Source organism: Lagopus leucura, unplaced genomic scaffold, assembly GCF_019238085.1.
Source record: "Lagopus leucura isolate 7727_CA_CO unplaced genomic scaffold, USGS_WTPT01 Super-Scaffold_100009, whole genome shotgun sequence".
Lineage (NCBI taxonomy): Eukaryota > Metazoa > Chordata > Aves > Galliformes > Phasianidae > Lagopus > Lagopus leucura.
The window spans coordinates 28,317,560-28,339,016 of NW_024962266.1; the positions used below are offsets into that span (position 1 = coordinate 28,317,560).

Sequence of the window (21,457 nt, forward strand, 5' to 3'; positions counted from 1 at the left end):
TCTCAGAGCTCCTTGCATGCAGCCCTGCTTTCCAGCACCTGCTGACGTCCGCCCATCATGGAGCAAATCTCCTCGGTGAGTGGGAAAGGAGCAGAAAGAAGGGGATACTTGCTAGCTCGTGAACTTCCACGCACGCTAATCAGCACAGCATCATGGACACGGAGAGGACGGCCAAGCCAGTCACAGGGAACTGGTGTGCAGAGCCAACGGAAGGAAAATGAACAACCAGCCCTGTGAGAAAATTAACGCTTCGGAGAGACACGGGTAGCACCAGAATGGCTGCGCTGAGGGGCTGCGGGAGGCACCTCGTTCCCTGCAGAGCAAATGCTGTTTCTGAAGTATATTGCAGTAGGAAAATGCAATCGTTTAATGGTTACCATTTGGTTCATTCGGCTACAGAAAACGCGTTCCTCCTAACTTACGCTCAACTAACATTCAGAGTACTGAAGTATACAGAATGATACATAGTTTACACTTCTTGAAAACAAAGCTTGAAAGAATATAATATGGTCATCTTTAAGTAGGGTGGGACGTTGGAAAGGACGAGTATGCAGCTAAGACATTTCAACCTTTACGCTATGGTCCAAGAGTGCTTTCTGTATCAACAAGAAATGTAAAAAAATTTAAAAACAAATGACAGTCCTCACAGCTGTTGAGCATCCTCAGGGCCACTGAGGCGGCAGACGACCTCGCCTGCAGCACTGGATGTACAAACGTGTGAAGGACACATCAGGAGACTTGCTGTCCATCAGGAACTAGATTAGATGCCCACGACAGTGTCAGTAGATCAGTCATTTGATGCACATTCCCTTTTCTTCTGGATTAGTAAGTTCATCCCTTTCCCTTGTCACCCACTTCTCTGTCTATATCCGTGGGCTATTTGCATCCATTTGCTTTCACTGTGGTACGCTGGTATTGTTACTTTGTTATTCACCATTAACCTTCCAGTTTAATTAGAGATCAGGGAAGCGGCTGGGGTCCTCCTTGTAGTCATCAGGAATCGTGAAGATGGATTCATCAAATTCGTCGTAACGGAACTCCTGAAAAGTCACAGTGGCTGTGATGGTGGGAAACACAGGAATATCTGGATAGGAAGCACAACGGCACAGTGCAGATCAGAGAAATTAAGGCTTTCCAGTGATTACCAACAGTGATTTAATGGTTTTTAAGTTCAGGCCTGCTTATCATGTAGAAGATTTTACACAATGGCAATTCTAAGCTCCTTACAAAAGAAACACCAAAGAGGTACTTCAGAAGAACGTTATTGCAGAAGATGCTCAAATACCCTGAGCAGGGAAACATCAACAGGTTTTCATTGAGTTGGGTAATGTAATCAATTCAAGGGCTTTCCTTTCACACTGCAGAATCATAACGTGGAAATGAAGGTGCTGCAAGCACACAGACTGATCTGTGAGGGTACAGGTGATGCGAGGTAAGATAACCTTGCAGTGCCGTTGCTGTGTAACCTGGCACACAACTGAGCACAGCTGTCTGCTCACTGCCACTGCAGTCAGAGGGGAGGAAATGGGACAAGTGCAGGAACTCCTGGGTTGAGATAACGTGAAAGTTGAGCAAACCCACCTGTACAAGTGAGCATTTCAAAATGAAAAAGGCCACTTTAGAGCAAACGTTACATTGAGGTCGAATATTTAAGAATGACCCTTACTAGAATGGGATTACCCCTGAAGCAACTGAAAGCAAAATTCGAAGCTCGGTCTCTAAACAGAACTGTGCTATTGCAATGGGATGTGGAACATCATCTGCTCAGAATATCCAAGCTTACACAGCTTACTGGCAGGCAAGAAGTCCTGTAACACTCACAAAATGTACTGTTACTTTTTGATAGATTATCCTAGGATAATAAGCATAATCATCAACACCCACGAGTAAGTTGTTTTATATGCTTCCATTTGGTAGCAAAGGTAATGGCTTGGCTTCCATTCACCTCCAGTACATCACCAATAATACTTGAGGAAAACAAAATAATAAATGCTGTCAAGTTCCTATCTCATGGCTAAGATCATCCTTTAATGCAAGGAAACTTCAGCTTATCTGCTCTTCTAAGAATGAAGCCCTTCCAGCATCAGGAAAATATAAGTCACAGAGCTGGACTCCTGCTAGCACTGATCTCCTCTGAGCTTCAGATTGTCTCTTTCAAACCAAACATTCCTTGCAGGAACATAACCACGTTCCCCTGACACGTACAGCAACATGCTCTGTTATGTAAGAGTTCTTCTCCAGAACTCAGCAGGACTCCTGAGCACACTGCATGAATAAGCACAGACATTTCTGAAAAACAAAGCCATAAATGTTAGCACAACCTTACCTAATTTTACAGGAAAGCCTGGTGGAAGCTTCATTTGAACAAATTCTCTGAGTTTGTTAAAGTGCTTGAATGGTGCAATTACTTCTAAAACATTCAATAATCTGAAAGGGAGAATGGACATCATCACAAATCATTTCACAAAATAACCCAGAGAGCAAAGTGAGTAAAGGGATCTGAAAAACTACACCGTGTCTGCTGTGTGCCCCTAGAGCTCCAATGTCAGCACTGCCACTTTCAGACTGTAGAGACCCACACTGCGTTGTTGTATGAGTGCAAATGAACCCCCAGCTATGGGTCTCTTGTCCTCATTCCACAGAAGACACTGAAGCACGAAACCCCACAGCCTCTCCTCCAAAGATAAGGATTTTGACACGGTTGTGCATGGATTTAGAGAACATATAGTTGTGCTGAAACTTGTCAGGGGCAAAAAGGCTTTAGTATTGTGCAGAATCAGACACGAGTGCTGTCCAAGTTAACGACACTGCTGCTCACAGCTCAGGTCTCGTCACACGAGACAGCTGCTTTGCCTTGCCAAGAGCAGGCACACAGCGAGCTCTAACCGCCACAGCTCACCTCCCTAACGACACGACTTGGGCACTGTTTCCAAACTGCTGACATCTCAAATCTGGCAGAACTCTGCAGCTCGCAGGCAAGCTGCCACACCTGATACATGAAGGAACACCCAGAGCCAATGAGTCACACTTACGATTCGATTCCTAGCGGAAATTCCTGGCTCATCGCTATTGTTGCTTTAAAGGTTTTCTTGCTTTCTTTGCAGACCAGTTCTCTACCCAGATGAGGAGCTCTGCAAAGGGGAAGGGAGGAGGACAAAGTCAGGTTCCCCCCCCTCATTACAACTTCAGCTTTAAAGAAAAGAATTAAGACTCGGTTTTGAAAACCTCAGTAAGGATCCTCTACAACAGAACAGAGGCTGTGCATAGTAAACACGAGTTGGAAGCCATCTGAATTGAGATTACTGTGAGCTCTGCTAACCATGGAGACAAGTTAGAATCAGGGAAAAGAAAATAATCTTCAAGTTACTCCATGTGAACATTTTATTAATAATCACTACAGAAAGACCTGACCATTAGCTGGAAATACACAAACCAGTTGGTTGCAGGCATTAATTAAAATAGTCTGTGTGTGAGCAAAGTATCAAACTGAACTGGAAAGCACTAAGTTTGTTTCACAGTTTAAGCTGGAAGCAATCTCTGAGGAAGCACAGAAGTTACCCTTCTGTCCCCAGAGGACAATAATGGCAAACACAGAACAGAAAACAATTCTGGAACAGAATAGGCAGAAGGTAACAAATCTTACTGTCCTCCAATACAGAAACCTACATTTTCCACTGAACTCCCTTCTGGTAATTGATGACTAGATTTATTTTTATTAACATAGACACACACGTCCTCCTGTGCTGTTCCAGCATAACCTACTTACTGTGTTTGAACATTTATTCTATTTCAAATACATAAAGTAGAAAACCAGCAAAAAGAATCCAAGTGCCTTTTTAGTAAGCCTGTACTGTAATAGTATCTTCCCTGGTAACATCTGACTACAGGAGAACCTATAGCATCTGTGGAGCCACAGCTTCTACCATTTCCTTTTGGGTCCTTCCATATGCAGCAGAGCTGGATAACATTCAAGTCTTGGCAGTAAACTCAACTGCTTGGATCTATTACAAACCAAGCTGCTATAACTGAACTGAAAATGTAACTGTCTGCTGCGCGCCCAGAGGAGAGCACCTTGCACAAACCTGGCTGGTGCAAGGAGTTCTGTATGCCACTGCATTCCAGAAGTGAGCATTTTTGCACACTGACTCTCATTAAGTCGTAAGCTGCTCCTTTAAATATGGAGGATTATTGCCATCGTAAGAAAAGATCAGCAAGTTACAGAAATGAGTCTGACAGGAAATCTTCCCTTAAAAACATCGCTGAGAGGTCTGTATTCACAATAAGTCGGAATTCCAAGATGCAGGCACGTGCCTACGTGCATATGTTCATCTGCAGCCAATGGAATAATCTTGCTTACGTGAGCTGCTGTCCGTTTCTCCAGTCCACAGAAGAACACTGAGTATCTCACAATGAAAAGCAAGATCCCCCTGCTCCTTAACAACTACAAACCACAAAGAACCCATGAAGCAGTGGGCGCCAATCAGCTAAGGCTGTCCATGGAAATAAAACAAACTACTTACTTTCCATTTTCAGCAGATATGTACTCCTCCCATGTAATGGTATTGGGTGATGGTGGAGTAAGGGATTGTCGTCTGACCGGCTGTTCAGAGAAACACATCTTAGCAGTTGATCTTTGCTGACGTTCTCTTACAGTTTTACTATTCAAAAGATGCACTCAGTTTGCAGCTGAAACTTCACGTGGCTTTTCTATCTCTTACTCCTCCTTGCACAGACTCCATTTAGCTACCAGGCCTCAGACAGCACTGCATGCAGACGCTGGCTGGCGCGGCACATCAGCTCATCAGTTAATTCAAGTGCCTGAATGGCAAGTAATAAAGCACGAGCTCATACAGAAATAAATCAGCCCTTCTTAAAAGGCTCGTCTGCGTGTTCCCAGATGATGTCTGGCTCATTCTGAATAGCTCTCAACTTCATGGTGATAATAACAGGCTTAATCCGTTTTAATGAAGCTAAATGAGAACGTAATTGAAAGAAGAACCAGGAAGGGCATTCGAGACAATAAATATTTGGTCTAACGAAATTGAAGTGATTTGCCACAGCTAAAAACATCCCCTGTATGAACAGACAAATTAAGACTGAAGCATTCAAGAAAAGAAATGTCTCAGTACACGCACTAATCAGCACAGTACACAAACAGATGAGCAGGAATGCATTAAAGGTCATATTATTTTAAAATTATGGCACTCAGAATGGAACAAGGATATTATTTATTAATCTTGCTACATTTATCCTCTCTGGCAACAATTCACACAGTGAGAAGAATGATGTAAATATACCTCAAAGTTTTGTTCCATTAAGTTGCCACCTTTACTCAGGCTCTCCATGATAGCCTTATTTCGAAGAATATCCTCCTCACTGAGATGCTCTCTTCTTTTTCTTGATTCTAATACAAGTCCATTCACCAGGTAGAAATCTGCCAAAAAGTTCCCTACCCTTTCCTAGAAGAAAGGAATTAGACACTGGAGAATCACAGAAGATTAAATAAAACCACTTGAAGTCTTCTATATACAATTAATTGCAGTATGGTGAGTTCAGGATTGAAATGTTTCAATGTAAATTTACACATCTCACCATGTGAGCTCTCATCATACACTCCCCCCAACCTACATACAGTACAGAGTAATTCCCCCAGTAATTGGTATTTTACGTCAGTGGAAACTAAAGGAGAAAAGACTGCTTCAGAATCTGAGAGTGGCCAAGGGAAATCCCACTAAAAGCCCCTCCACTAAGCTGTGCTAAATGGTAACTTACACCCATGGTATTTTACACACTTAGAATATAGATTTCTGATTTCACAAAAGGAAAGAGCTCTGATAAACCAGCTCAGCAGAAAAGCTGTGGTAAATGGCACTACCTGACATCCAAGTCAATACAGAATCCTTCAGAGCTATCTCAAAAAAGCAGCTTGCTACAAGGCAGAAGTTTCAGTGTTCTCACACCTGAGAGTCTGTGCCTCAGACTGGCAACACTGGAAGGAATGGGCAAAGCAAACTGTGGCCAGAATGCTTTCATCCTCCTGCCCTCCACAGACACAGGGACATACAGAATTCTTACATAAATCCTGGGATGACTTTCCATTCTCTACATAGTGCCATTTCCAGCAGTGTTTCTCCACACACACTTCAGCTGTAGTTGGCTATTTTTTTCCAAGCCACCATTCTCTGATGCAGGCAGCCCACAAGACACGCTGTGTCAAACTAGTGACAACTGTGGGGACAGGGGAAGCCACTTTTCTACTCCACCCCCAACATCCGATCCTTTCACTCCTCCTTTCTTCCCAACCACATTATGACATGGCTGCCTGCACCATTTTGCCTTCAGCAGTGCCAGCCTGACAACTTCCTTTGGCTTACTGTTTTGTCTTCCCGAAAAAGCCACCCTGTTTGGGCACGTGTGAAGGTGATCGATTTGGTTGATAACGTTGCTGAGTAAATATCACTGCTCATCAAAATGTCAACCTCTTCCTCTGTTTCCATCTCAGATTCCTGGAAGGAAGATTACCAAGCACGGCACAGAATTTAATGATCATGACCAATCTTTTTTTTTTTTTTTTTTTAATAAATAATTTTAAGAAAATGAAAATCAATAAACATATTCCTTTGGCACTTTCCCCACAACCAGCACTACTTGAATTTCCAAACTGTTTTGTGGAAGCTCTGATACCAGCTGCTCACCAAATCATTTCAGCTTAAATCTTAATGCAGTGTCCAAGTGTGATTTACCCAGAGGCTCACCACCAGCCAAACCCTTCATATAAACCCACCTGCTGAAGTGACTGGTAGATAGAGCTATAAACACAAGCCTGACCAGACACAGAGGCCCTCCCAGTAAGACCCTTGCACTGTTAACAACCAAACTGGCCACAGAGTGACCAGTTTGAGTCAAAGCCAAATGGGGGCATTTGTGTAAATGGGGGCAAAGCAATGGCAGGCAAGTGTGAAAACTCCACTTGAGGAAGCCCTGAATTATGCCCACAGGAAATACTATAAGCAGAATGCTTCAAACTCTGAAATATATTCATCTGCCCAGGATGACACTGTATTTTCCAGCAGATTTGAATTCTATTTCTCTCCGCTTTCTTAGCTTGCATTAACAAGCAGTTTTTCAAAATAAAAGCTTATAAGCTTGTTTCAGCTGAACAAAACTGTAGTTTGCATTTCTTTGGAGTTTGGGTCTTTCTGAGAGGCACACCTTGCTGTAAATTCAGTCTGCTGATGGGAAGTAAAGGGTTGAGGCGTTGCACAGATCCTTACCTCATGATGTATTCGCTGGTAAACTTTTTGCTCATTGTCTAAAACTACAAAAGATTCAGAGGGTGCTGCATCACCATTAAAAATGAAGCTTAAATCCCCTCGTTGGCACTTCATGTCAGTAAAATCTATCAGAGTTGTGTCCAGCCTGTGAAAATACACCAGAACATTAAGTTACCCATAAGCAGTCACATGTGTTGACTGTAAGCTCTGCTTTCAAGAAGCTTTTGATTACTATTATTATTTATTTATTGGCACAAACAAGTGAAGGTTCAAGTCTTCATAGAATATGCCATTATTTAAGCCTGGATATAGAAATAAAAATTGGGTAAGAAACACTCAATAGGTGTCACATTACTCTTGCCATGGAGATGAAGTGGATGGCCCTCAGAGGCCTCTAAGGATTCTATGAGAACATGGCCTATTTTTATGCCATCTTCATAGAAGTGCCACCTATACCTTCATATCATATTTTTAGCATCCACTACATACACCCCATGCTTTCTAAAGAAAAACAGCAGAAGGAAGTGACAGAAATTATGTAGCCAGTGTGTGCTACACAATGAGAAACGTAACTACTCCCTGCAACAAACAGCTGAGTAGCCCTGCTAAGATGTGGCTGCAGTTACAAAGAGGACTAAGAAATGGCCTCCATCCCCATTTGAAACATCTCAGTTACTGTTGTTCTTCTTTTCTCTCACCAACAGAAAAGAAATGCTCCTGCTGAGCTGGAAATCAAGAGCTGGAGCCAAGAACAAAGAACTCTCTAGCAACTAACACGTATTATTGCTAGAATATTTCCTTCTTTGTGAAGTTGGTTAAAGAGCCTGAATTCAGTAGCCACCTCACTTCTAAAGGGTGGTTGCTTAATACTCATCATGTATTGGCCTCTAAATTCATGAAAGAATCTGCAGTTACATCCTTGGAGTGTCAGCCTCACAACTCCCCTCTGTGCAAGCAGGAGAAATGAGAAGGAAAATAAATGGTCTCAATGGACTTAAGTCTAAGCTAAGTTCACATATCTATGCCAAAAAGCTGTAGTACGAGAACAAAATGTCCATGATCTTCTGAATCATAACTGTATTTTCCCTCGTTCAAGTTTAGGAACCAAAACAGACACCTGAGCTCAAAATCACAACCGAGGGCAGCTGAACAGCCAGGCTCAGCAGATGTCCAGGAATCTGTGAATCCTTCACAGCCAGCATTTTAAACAGAGAAACTGCATCACTCTTCTTCCTACACCTCCTGGAGCAGCAAGAGTTCTCCACAAAATACTGAAAGCTCACTTATACTTGTAACGTGAATTTTCAGATATCAAATTCCTGTTTTCCAATCAAATCATTGCCAAACTGCACCAAAGCCTCTATCTACCAGCCAGAACTGGGTTTGCTTTATGTGAAGTGACTCGAGAATTAAAGCTAACTTCAAACTAATGGTGGAAAAGACTGTAGATGAAAGCACTTCCTGCCTCCAAGCACCTATGTACCAACACACCCGTGTTTCACAAGCATTTGCAAGCAATCACTTCCAGACCACACTGAAACCAGCATTCCCATCAACATGCAGACATCTGTGACTTAGTAAACTCAAATGGCAGATCAGTGCTTACCTGATATTTATACCTTGTTTGTGTATTTTACATGCATCAGAAGGCAGAATTCGGGAGAGTAAAGGCACTAGAAGTAGGTAGAGAGATTGGACAATTAGAACAACGAGGTTTCTCTGCAAGGTACTTTGAGTAAAACTGCACCCCACCTTGAATTTCAATGTGTTGTAATATAAAAACACAGCATATCCATTTCCCATCATCATCTCAGCACAAGCACACTAACGTCATGCTTGTCTATTAACCAACTGCAGGACTGATACACCCTTGAACAGAATATCTCCAGCAAAACAAAACTTGAAGCCTCCTCATTTTAAATGAACTACACCATTTGTGAGTTCTAATAACTTGTCTTCTAACTGCCAGGAGTTTTAATTCTGCAGTTGGATATTTTATTTGAATATTATGCCAGCTGAAAGCCCAGCCACAATTAAACAGAACACAGGCAAGCAGAAGACAAATCCAAAGCATCAAGGTTTAAAACCTAAGGAAACGTTGAATTACCAGAGGAACTGAGAGCCAGCCCAGTGTTACAAGCCAGACACGTGAGCCCACAGCTGTGCCTATTTTAAAAAGCAAGATTTACTGCAATAAGAACAAATAATGGCTTCTCAGCACCTTCTTCAAACGGCACCACGAAGAACTGGCAGCACCTGCAGAACTGAGCTCGCTCAGAGCACCAATGGTCAGCACCAACACACTGCTCAGGGCCTTTCTCCCCCCAGGAGACTACCCCAAACATGGGAATGATGCAGGCAGAGGAATGCCCACTGCATGGTGACACTGCTGGAGAAGACGACCACTGCAAGCTGGTGCCAAGCAATTGAATGCCACAAGTCCTGTCACTCAGCAGAACTGCACAAACCACTGCTTTGCAGTGACACCAGATGACCAGATTAAGGCATTATAACATTTTGTTCTTACAACCATATTCTTTAACAGCTTGCTCCCCTCCCCATCTCATATCGTGTGCCTAGATTACAGAATTAAACTAGAAAAAGTCATTAAAAATAATTCAGAAAAAAAAAGTGTCTGTCCTTTACTTGCACTTCAATGTTCACAACACGATTATGAGTTTTCCAAAATACAAACTGGAAACAAATTGCAGCTTGAGAGAACAGGTGTGTGGAGGCCTGATAATATTATCTCCCAATGAAAAGGGATATGCAGTCACTTACCCCAACTTTGAAAATCCCAGTGAAGCTCTAGATAGAAGTCACCTAGCTGAGATGAAAAGAATACATTGACACTTTGGTCAACTGTGAAACGTGCTGGAAGTTAAGCAAAGTTTGTGTTTTGCCAAAAAAAAAATAATAAAAAATACCTCTTCCCCCTTCTGATGCAAATAATTGAACTTCAATTGAAATTCACCATTTCTGAAGCTTCACCAACAGCAGAATCAGTAATGCTAAACGTGTGCTTCATTTAAGCTACTAATCTTTAATGATTTTTTCTGGAAAAAAGTTACACAGCTATTAAGCTGTGAACAAAATAAATTGTAAATCTCAACTTTAAAAGCCTGCAGAGCTCTCTGTTTGCTCTGACTGACCACATCTAACTGCATTCTCTGAATCAATGGATGAGGTTTCACCTACCAGTATCCACGTACACAACCTCCAACTTATACTCTAGAAATACACTTCCAATCATCAGTACTGACAATTGTTTGACTGTGCTCAAGAAATACTGGCTGCTGCATGCAGTGGGAGAACTAAGCTTAGAAAAAACTCCCTTTCTTTACCAAGCATTAAACAAACAAAAAAGCCATCATTGGTGATTGGTGACAGGATGCAAAAGCAACTTCTTCGCCAGGCTGAGATTTAAGGAAGTCTTAGAAAGCCAATGAAATAAGCACAGATTAAAAACACATCCTTTGACTTTCAGGTTGAAAAGATGGCAGAAAGGGCTCTCTCATCCAAGGCTTTTTTCTGCCTGAATTTTAGAATTTGAGGGGGAGCATCTTAGGAATGCACACCGTTCTGTGAGCCCTTGGCATGGACAAAAAGCTTTTTTTCTTTTATCAGTTTGCTAAAGCATCCTTACTATACGAACAAAAGCTACCAGTTTCTATCACAATCTGGTTTTTGCCAACAAAGCTGCCTTCAATTTACCTACCTCTTTCAGGGCTTTTAATAATCGAGGTCGCTTTTCTTCAACACTTTCCCTGGACTGCTGTTTAAGCTTCCTTAGGAGTGCTGTAACTGAACAGAGGTTAAACATAAGGTAAAGCTGTGCTGCTTGGCAAACTGCAGCTTAGTGCTGTCATGCAACAGATTTTTAAAAAATGAGAAATAATTGCTGTAAATAAAGCATTTCATCACTTTGGAGTAATGCACTTCAAGTTACAGTAATTATAAACAATTCAATGTGATCACAGTAGGAAGAAAAGCTTCAGAAACTGCTTATGACATAAAGCATTTGATTATGTCAAGATATTTACTAACACACGTATACACGTGTAAAAAGACACATGGTATGTGTGTATATTGCTGAATGTGATGCAGAAGATTCTTCAGCAATGATCTTACTCATTTGTCTGTCTCCATAGCTGATGGCTTCTGCAAGAGGGCTCCATCCCTGAGCATTTTTCACCTTTACTGGAGCATTGTGGGCTAAAAGCAAGTGGGCACATTCTGTAACAAAGCAGCAGTAATTACTGTCACTAAACACAATGGGTATTGCAATTACATAATTCATGACAGAGGAAACAGTAACGGAAACAAGAATAAAACAACTAGTAGATATTCAATATATTAAGCACCATCAGAACACACATCCAAATTATGAACTCAAGCTATAAATAATTTTTGAAAACATTCATGAGATTATTTATTGCATTTTCCTATTAAATATGAGCACTGAAAACATCGTTGGCAATCAACAACCAATTGCATTGCCACTGAAAGACATTTCCTTGTGCTTTTCATAAAGATGTACTGTTGTGTATACACACTCACTCCTCTATGTAAAAAATACTTTAAAATGCTTGTTTAATCACCTCTGTGTAATGTCTACCTCTGAAACGTTAGAACATGTGCATAACATGCTGTGCAGCAAGTTACCTAGGACTAGCAGAGTGCCTCCATAAAGCACAACAGCACAGAGCTCCACTTGCCATGCACTGCATTGTTTGCCCACGCATCAAAGCAGGCCTTGATGCTCTCCTGGCCTCTTGGCACGTGTGTGCTGTGCTACCAGAGCACACCAACATCCCATAAACACCACACCAGTTCCTAGCGTAGTCTCAGCTCAACTTGCGTTGCTTTCTCTATCTAAGGATAAAAGCTGATGATAGAATCAGGAGCTGCCCTTGAAATTCAGAAGAGAAGAAATGGTTCAGTATTTCTGTGTTTTGAATAAGCTGTCCTCGTTTTAAATGGTCCTTCCATTCCTAACTATGGAAAGCTTCCTCACCACAACTCATTAAAATCAACCCGACCCATCCGCAATGATACAGCAGCATGGAGCGGGAGCTGCAGGCTAAAGAAACTCTCATTACGAATAGGATGGGCAGGAACTGCAGATAGAGGGCCATCCTGATCCTTCGCCTACAGGTGTTACAGGAAACCTTACCAGTCACTCAAGATGCAAAAATCATGAGTCACTGGAAAACGTGGCGTTAGGAAAGGAAGAGCTGCTTTACTGGTGAGCACCCCATCCTCTGTGGTAAACAAACAAAAGCCTTAAGTACCCTGTCCAGAAACATGCAGAGATATTTTCTGCAGTTGCTCAAACAGTGCCTAAAGCAATGACTACACTGACGTGGAACAGGCATTCACCAGCCAGACCCCATTTTCAGTTAAACAAACAGGATGTCAGGTTCACCCTGCAATTCACCAAAGCCTGGCTGCAATGCTGCTACATGCACCCGAGCAATCTACATGCATCAACCCAGAAAAGCTGCCCCTCAGCATCAGTCAGACTGGCTGACATGGCAGCAAAGGCCCCGGGGGTCTCAGAGAATCAAAGACCAAGCAGGAATAAAAGTCAAAACAGTAAAACCAGGTATTGTTCTTGATATCATACACCAATAGTCCTGCTCCAGCCAAGCTACATAAAGGCTTACCATAAATATCCCAAGTAATTAAGGGCTTTACTCATGGGATGGCTGACAAAGAAGCCAAGAGCGAACTACAAAGCGAGATCTCAAATATGCAGCCAAAGGAAAAAGGAGTAAGGGGAAGAACTGCTTCTCCTCTCCTTGCTATGCTATGTGCCACGATAATCAAGCAATCTGACAGCACTGAACAGCAAGGGCTTTTCATCCTAGAGCTGAAACATAAAATAACCACAGTTCAAGAGAAAAAGTATTCAAGCGTACTGAATTAAGGGTGATAAATTCTTTTCTCTCACTTGGTATCGAAAGAAGCATCTTTGATCAAAATCATTTGTACTCCAGTGACATGACATTGCTGCAGTTAACAGCCCAGCTACAGAGCTGGGCTCACCACACACCAGGTGCAGGACTCTCACAGCTTGACAAAAGCAAGGCATTCTTTCTCTTGTTTCAGTAGAGAAAAAGAATTCTAGTGTCATGGAGACTTAATCATATTCCAAGTTGTTGTTTTTTTCCCCAGTCCTGAAATACGCCTACTCCGACGCTTTCTATTTCAAATAGAAATGTGAATCCTTTGCCTTGAAATGCTGCTGTAAAAAAAAAAAAAAAAGTCCCCCAAGGATATCTGAAAAGGTGACAGCCATCATGGATCAACAGGCAGCACAGCCTGGTAGGCTGTCCTGGACCCTGCAGAGAGCAGCCAGTCCTGGAACACAAAGAAGCAGGCAGGCAGTGGGCAGAGATCTGAATCAGGGGAGGAAAGGAATATGCAAAAGGCAGGGATTGATTACGATTCCACTCGCAGAGTCACTTTATTCCAGAAGACATTTTTGTTCATAACAGAAAAGGCTAACAGGGGTCATTCAAGACCTCAAATGAGCAGATCAGTAACAACCACAGCAAAACTATTAACCAAGAAAGCAATGAAGAAAAAGGGCACCATCACACAAATAGGAATCAATAAGCCTTCTGTTAATAGCATTAAAACAGAGATCTGCCTGGATGAAGACTCCTGCCTACCCAGACTGAGCGTGTCCCACCCCTGTTTGGACACCACGAGGACACAGGCACGAATGTGCTTGCCTCCACTGCTGAAAGCTGTTCCTTGTTTCTCAATCTTCTATGATATTCCAAGTCCTTCTAACTCTGCAACAAGACAGAAGCTAGCTCTTGTTCCAGGCTCACAAAGGAGTCCAGCAGTCAGAACTCCTTCTCTGCCATTCTCTCCTTCCAACCCAGCTCTCCGCCTGCCTGGCTCCCTGATTTTGGCCTAACAGGCAGCCCTAACTTTCTTACAGGCTTTTCTCTTTCACATCTGGGCAGCCTCTACTTTGCAGAAAACCTTAACTTGCAACAAGTTTGAAACACAAGATTACATTCAGAAAAATTGAACAGTATTGCCTCTAAATTCTCAGGACAACTTAAGAGTTACAAAACCAAAGGTTTTACCAACCTTTATGTCCCAACATCACAGCAAGATGCAAAGGAGTGTTTCCTAAAAGAAAAAAGAAAAGAAAAAGAGATTAGATCCAACATAACAGAATTCATTGCAACTCCTTCAGGAGTCTGGACACACAGCTCCCACACTGTTATTAAGAAACCACACAGCCTAAGGAAGGAGCAGGTACACGTACAACACAGCAGTTTCTAAGCAAGTCCAACATACAGATTTTTTATTATGCCTGTTAAAATATAGCTGAAACATTTCATGGGCCAGCAGGGCTTCTTAATTATACCTTGAAACCTGCCAAAGTGGCACAAGTATATCTTTAAGAAGGCAATAACCCAAACCTCTGTACTCATGGTCTGAGAAATATGATATTTTACACAGAATGACATATCTAGGGTAAAAGCTACTCAAAGATACGACACTTATTAAAGTTTTAGGAGCAAATTGTATTAATTTTTCAAAGACTGAGCATAAAATTTTTACTAATACAGCAACAGACACATTGCAGAATAAAAATCATTTCCCTAAAGAAAACCCAACCATCCACCACCACCTTCTGGTTACTTCAATGCCACGTTTCCAAAGGAAGCTTCCAAGACTACTAGCAGATATTAAAAACGTGAGTATTTCCCTGGCTCTAGGTGACCCAGTTTAGACTCCTGCTCTTAGATATGCACAGTAAAGGTACAGAGAGCTGTTTTTCTCAATTAGTGCTGCTACCAGCATTCTGATATATTTCATTTTGGGGGCTCAAGGATATAGGATCCTTCCATTTCAGTGTAACACTTTGTACGTTCATATGTTTTCTTGCAAAGTTAATTACTTGTAAACAAGTTTCTTTTGCAATTATATCAAACGTAGTTGACCTTAGAAGTATTTTACAGCATCACGTTAGCAATAAGCACTTGCTGCATGCCAAGGATGATGCACATCTCAACCATGCAATCCAAAACATTCATAGATTGCTGTATGAAGCAATCACCAACACACCACAGTATCTCTGATCAGTGGAATCTCTGATCAAGATAGGCAAGCAGTCAAAGTCAGAGTTTGTAAGTGGTTTTCAATTAGCTTTCCAAAAAAAGAAACTAACAACAAAAAACAACAGCAAAACAAACCACACCTTTTCAAACACTGCATAAGAGCCAGACAGCTCCAATATCTACAAGAGCTTGGCATATTGAGAAGAAACAACAAAATGAGAGTTAACCAAGTGTTTGGCAGCCTTCCTGAGAGATGTGGAGAACGTTTCAGCTGATAAGTGGGAAACGCAGTTGTGCAATATCACAGCATTTCAAAACCCCTCTGGACAAGGTTCTGAGCAACCTGAACCAACTTTGATGCTGTTTTGTGCAGGATGCTGCACTACATCACCTCCAAAATGCTCTTCCAGCACAGATTTTACTTTGATACTCGACCTTCACACCAAAAAGTATGCAACCCAAAAACTGAACAGGAAACTTACAGACAAGGTGGGGTAGGAAAAGGACACAGAGCAACAGTCATTACAACAATTGAGAAAGCACAGACATTAGAATCTATCAATTCCAGAATGAAACAACAAGCAGTTTGTGAAGGAGATGACAAGGATTCTTGCTGGTCTCTAACCAGTGGGACTCTAGCAAAGAGGAGTGTAAGGTTTTTCTGACATCTACCAGATAAAACAAGAGGTTTGCTGCAGCACACAGGGAGAGGTAAAGCCTCAAGGAAGGGAGGAGAAGGAAATGCAAGGCAAGCACTAAGGAGAGGGGCGTTGCAGCACCCGGAAACATTGCCATTCCTATGGCACTCTGCATCGCTCCAGCCTTTTATCACTGCCCTGGACAAGTCCTTGTCAGACACCACTGGATGCAGAACAGCCACAAAGCCATGCACCTTTCCATTCCTGCACAAATCCATTGCTGCTTCACAAACAGCTCCCATGGAGGTCAGGCACCCAAATATGTTTGTGGGCCTCGGCCTGGCAACAGAGCACTGTCTCACTCCCAGATCCTCTCCCCAAATGGTCACCATCTCAGCAGGAACTGATAACAAAGCCAGCTTTGGCACAATCAAAAAACAAACACAGAGCAGCATCTTGCTGTTCCATCACTCATCATCCTTCTTAACATCTGATAAATCTGTAGAGCTGTTGACTGTCTTCGAGCCAAACAAAATGAGTTTTCCCAGTAGCAAAGCTAAGTCAGAGTTACCAAATAAGCCATTCAAACTATTCCAGGTTAGATGCCACATAACAAAGAAATTATACTGAGGAATTACTCGGTACACAGAATGCCTCTATGCAATCTTCAGCATCTCTGCCCCAAGAGGAGGGAGAAGAAGAGCTGTCCAAAGAGAAAGGATCCTCATCTGTCTGACCACAGTCTTAAGTGCATTCATTCTGCATGGGACAACTGAGGGAAGGCAAAGGTCTCAGGACAGATGTGTCCAGATGGGGCCATCCAGCCACTGTCACTCAGCACCCTCAAGCAGCGGCAGCAGCGCTGATCGGGCTCAGAACCGGCCAAAATCTTCCCAGAGATGTTGTCTCAGAAGCCTGGCTGGCCAGCAGGCACACCTCACATCTCACTGCTCCTCCTTCAGGAAAGCTGGGGATCTGGAAGCGTAAATACGGCCCCAGCAGCTGCAAGGGCAGTGCCACACAATTACACTCCCTCTAGCACTCAAGACTCATGAATTAAGTAGCACCAGCATCTACAGGACTCAAGTGGAATTGTCCCACTGGAATTCTATAATGCTACAACCTTCAGCTCCATCAACCCTTGAACATAAACCACAAATCATGTTTAGTTGCTTAAGCTTGGCTTCTGCCAGAACAAGCACAAGGGGAGGAGAGGGGAGTTCCACTTCTTGCAGCTGCAAGGCCAGCTGTAACAGCTTGAGGTGTTCAGTGAACTGCAGCATAATCACAACAGCAAGTGCCAGCACACACGTGGCTCTGCAAGGGACAGCTTCTGCTAAGACAAAAGAGGGTGCAGCTTCACTGTGATGTTTACCTACGTGACAGAGCTGCAATTATTTACAGCACTCTTCCTATTAAGAGGCTGACACGTGGGATGACTTCACTGCAGTGCCACAGATACTTGATGCGATTGTTTCCAGACCTACTACACGTGGATATGTGTGTGCACGTGGATACACGTGAAAAGCCGCAACCAAAGTTCTTCTTTAGGTTTCTTTGCTGGTAACAGCTTGATTCACCTTAGAAACAAAGCCCACTTAGCCCTTCCATCTACAGAAGGTTTCTTCAGTGTCCATAGCTTCGGAAACCAACTTCTACATTTCCCTGCCCACGTTTAGGCTACAGGGCCTTAACCTGAGATAGCAGTGATACAGCAGTGCCTGAAGTCCTGCAGGTCTCCAGCCAGGCCGCGCAACCAAAATCATCTGCACTTCCCTTATGAAAGGTTAGAAGTTAAACACACTCATATAGATATCTGGCATGCCTATGAGGCAGCTGAGTGCCTTCTGATAGTAATTCAGCAAGATTTATCTATTTCAGAAGCAACTATTTTCTTCTGAAAATATGTTTAAGCTTTTAAATGTGTGTTACAGCAAAAATAAAAGTGATCTAAAAACATATACAAGCTCCTGCCTTTTGGAATAATGATGCTGGTCTCACCAACAAGAAATGCTTTTTTTGAGGTTAATTCAGAGTGCAGCCTGGCTAGCTCTCTATTTATTGCTACAGCCAGCATTTGTTTTATCAGAACACCACAAGTTTAATGTTCTGTGGGACGTGGCTTTTCTACTTAACCGCTCACTAAAAATGGAACTGAATTATAAATAGTAACTGTTACTAGAAGTTGTCCCTCTTCTGTCACTTCCATATCATGCACTAGGATTCTTCAGGCTTACTTCTGAGTATAGTTGTAAGCTGAAGTTATCTACTCCAAATAACTCACAATTCAAATATGTAAACAAGTGGCAGATGGACTCAGGCAGGAAGAAAACAATAACAAGGAAGTAACAGTCAGGCCTTTGGTATGTCAAGGCACCAAGGGTTTGGTTTTGTTGTTGGTTTCTGGTTTTGTTTTGGATTGGTTTGGGTTTTTTTGTTGGTTTTTGGTTGGTTTGCTGTTTTGTTTTGTTTTAATTTAAGTACAAAAGAACAGTGAAAGTAAAACTTTGGAAGAAGATGGAACAGAAATCCACACTGTTCCTATTGCAACCAGCAGTGAAAATGAAGAAAAGTTCATTAAAAAAACACATATATACTATTAAAAGTATATAAACATACATAAAAACACAGTATCAACACTTGTGATGGACACTGAAGACAGCAGTTCAGCAAAGATGGGTCATGAAGTGCTTCAAAGTACAGACACAAAGCTACAGCAATGAGTCATTTGATAGGAACTGGAAGAGATGTAGGGAAGAAGGCAGCAGAAGGCACACAGGGAGAAGGTTTCTTTCCAGGCCTGTTGCTTTCATTCTACCAGACTTTGCTGCAACTCTTGGAATGAAGATGACAGGATAAATATATCTGTAGCAATATTTATAGCAGGCTACTTAGAAAAATGTTATGACAGTTGTAAGAAATGCTCCTTCCTATCTCAGTTGAGGAAACTGAGCCGTGAGCTACTCCAGCATACACCAGTTTGTGTTTCAGAGTGCTTTCTATTATCACGGAGACAGTTTTAAATGTCTAATTATGCTATTTTTCCCATCGTATCAATCCTAAGACTGCCCTATATTACTGTTTGGTTTTATTTTACACAACACAATTAAGTAAAACAAAGGGAACACTTATCTCATCATCAGAAAAAGAGAGTAACTCTACCCTTTAATCACAACTTGCCCAGACACCACATGCAGGATGACTTACACCCTCCTGCAGAAACGTATCATCTTACTCTGGAAAAAGGCAGGAAACACACAGACGAAAGCTAACCGTGAAACTTCAGCTGACTTGACAGGCTAACTTATTTACAACGTAAAACATTCCGCAAATTAAACACATCATTTTAAAATGCCCTATCAAGGCTTCGAATGGTTGCACATTTTAAAGTAACGCAAGGCTCGTTTTTCTACCTCTGTTACTATTGCTTCTCTGTCCAAAGCAGGTAGGAGAAGCAGATGACAACCTTTTGCCTCTTTCAAATCCCAAAACTATATATACACATATACACAGACACACACCTATCTATCTCTCTCTCTATATATATAAAATTTTTGTTTAAGCTGGGGAAAACCTAAAGATAATCCCACCAACAGCCAAAGCAGCCACTCCCAAGTGTCCCCTAAGCCCCATCATTCCTAAAAAGCAAACAGGTGACAGTTCACACACTTCAAAAAAGAAAAGAAGAAAAATAAAAGGTGTTCTTGCAAAAATGCATCTTCAGGTCTGAAGCAAGACTTTGTAAGAGGAAGTTCTTCCAGGACAACACAAACAGCAGCAATGCACTCATTCCTATTAGTGAATCCAGGACACCCTGGCGATAGGAGGCACAGCCACACTGCTGTGCAGAGCTCACTGCAACTCCCAGCACAGCTAACTACTAAACCTCAGGGAAGATAAATGCACTTAAAACAATAAGATAAAAACAATTAAAAACAGAACCATCACGGTTGGAAAAGCCCTCTGAGCTCCCCCAATCCACCCCCCTGTGCCCACGTCCCTCAATGCCACATTCCAGGGCTCCGAACACCCCCAGGCTGTGACCCCCACCGCTGTGCAGCGCAGCACCACAGCCTGTGCCTCACAACCTTCTGTAGAAGGAAGAGATGAGAGCTTGAGCTAAGCAGAAATGAGACAGCGAGGGTGATGAAACTCTCCAAAAACATGACAGAAGGAAAAAGCAGCTCACACAAAGCAGAACGGACACTGTATGCATCAAGCGGTGCTGCTTGGCCCGGTGTGCCCTGCGGGTCCGGCCCGGGCTGCTGAGGCAGCTCCCCAGGGGGGAAGGCAGGAAGGCAGGCAGGAAAGCAGGCAGGCAGGGAGCACCGTCCGCCCCCAGCAGCCCCGAGCACGGCCTCGCCCGCCGCTCACCGTGGCTGTCCTTCTGGCCGATGCCCTGCGTGCGGATGAGCGCCGACAGCCGCCTCACGTCCCCCTTGAAGACGCACTCGTGCACGGGGAAGTGCGCGGGGCTCCGCTCGGGCTCCGCGGCCGGGCCCGTCCCGCCGCCCGCCAGGCCGCCCTTCGGCGGCAGCCGCTGCTGGTGGTGGTGGTGGTTGCTGAAGATGCGGTGCCCCCCGGCCCGGCCGCCTTTGCCGCCGCTCCCGCGTCCCCCGGTGAAGATGGCTCCGGGCGCGGCGGCCGCCTCCTCCTCGCCGTGCCCCAGCAAGTCCCCGTCCTCCTTGCTGGGTTTGTGGTCCCTGCGCAGCGAGCGCAGCTTCTCGCCGGTCATCGCCGGCGGCGGCCCCGCGGGCGGGGAGGGGGGGGACCCCGCCGGGAGACTGGCCGCGGCCGGAGGAGCGAGGCACTCAGAGCCGCGGCGGCAAGTCCCGTCCCGTCGGCATCCCCCGCCTCAAACGGCCGCGGCGCTGAGGAGCCCGACGCCCGCCCGCCTCCGTCTGACGCCTCCCGCCCGCGGGGGCCCGCTCAACGGCCCGGCGCCGCCGCCATCTTGGCCGGCTACTCCCGCGAGAGGCGCGGCGCGGGGCGAGACTTGGCGGCACCGCGAGACGGCGGCGGGACACCGCCCCTGAGCGCCGGGTCAGGGCGAGAGGGCGCCCCGCAGCGGGCAGAGCTGGGCGGGGCTGCTGGCCTTCTTAGTGGGGTTACCTCACGGGTACGGGATCAGAGTCGTCACGGTTGGAAAAGCCCTCTAAGTTCACCAAGACCAATCAGAGCCCTCACCATGCCCACCGGCCGTGTCCCCTGGTGCCACACTAGTCCCCTAGTTCCACGGCCATGGAGCACCTCCAGGGATGGGCAGCCCGTGCCAGTCGGTGCCTGACCACCAGCAGCGCCTGCCTGCAAACCTGCAAACCCCCCGTCCCAGCTGTCCGAAGTGCTGCAGTTCCAAAGGAAGGAAGGCACGCGGGTTTGCCGAGGAGAAAACCACAGCCTGTAGTGCCATCGCAGCAAGAGGAGGGGGCCCAGGTTCTCAGTCCGTGGCAAA

The 21,457-nt window shown here is 44.0% G+C and overlaps 1 protein-coding gene across 1 annotated transcript; it reads right to left on the bottom strand.

Annotated features, from left to right (window-relative positions):
* Positions 1-343: 343 nt before the first annotated feature.
* Positions 344-20,740, bottom strand: ANKRD13C (ankyrin repeat domain 13C). The gene is made up of 13 exons (XM_042873457.1): positions 20,380-20,740; positions 14,388-14,429; positions 11,406-11,510; positions 10,993-11,078; positions 10,056-10,101; positions 8,881-8,947; positions 7,275-7,419; positions 6,375-6,506; positions 5,298-5,459; positions 4,521-4,600; positions 3,033-3,131; positions 2,327-2,427; positions 344-1,084 (listed from the first exon to the last, which is right to left on the bottom strand). Exons 1-13 carry the CDS (start codon positions 20,738-20,740, stop codon positions 954-956), a joined length of 1,557 nt encoding a protein of 518 aa, XP_042729391.1. The 3' UTR covers positions 344-953.
* Positions 20,741-21,457: the final 717 nt, after the last annotated feature.

Excerpts from the sequence above, each read along its gene's own strand:
- ANKRD13C (XM_042873457.1), bottom strand. The coding sequence starts at position 20,740 with ATGACCGGCGAGAAGCTGCGCTCGCTGCGCAGGGACCACAAACCCAGC. Across the intron at positions 8,948-10,055 it reads CTGGGATTTTCAAAGTTGGG|TGCCTTTACTCTCCCGAATT; the intron begins GTAAGTGACTGC and ends ACCTACTTCTAG. Across the intron at positions 2,428-3,032 it reads TTTCCGCTAGGAATCGAATC|ATTATTGAATGTTTTAGAAG; the intron begins GTAAGTGTGACT and ends TCTCCCTTTCAG.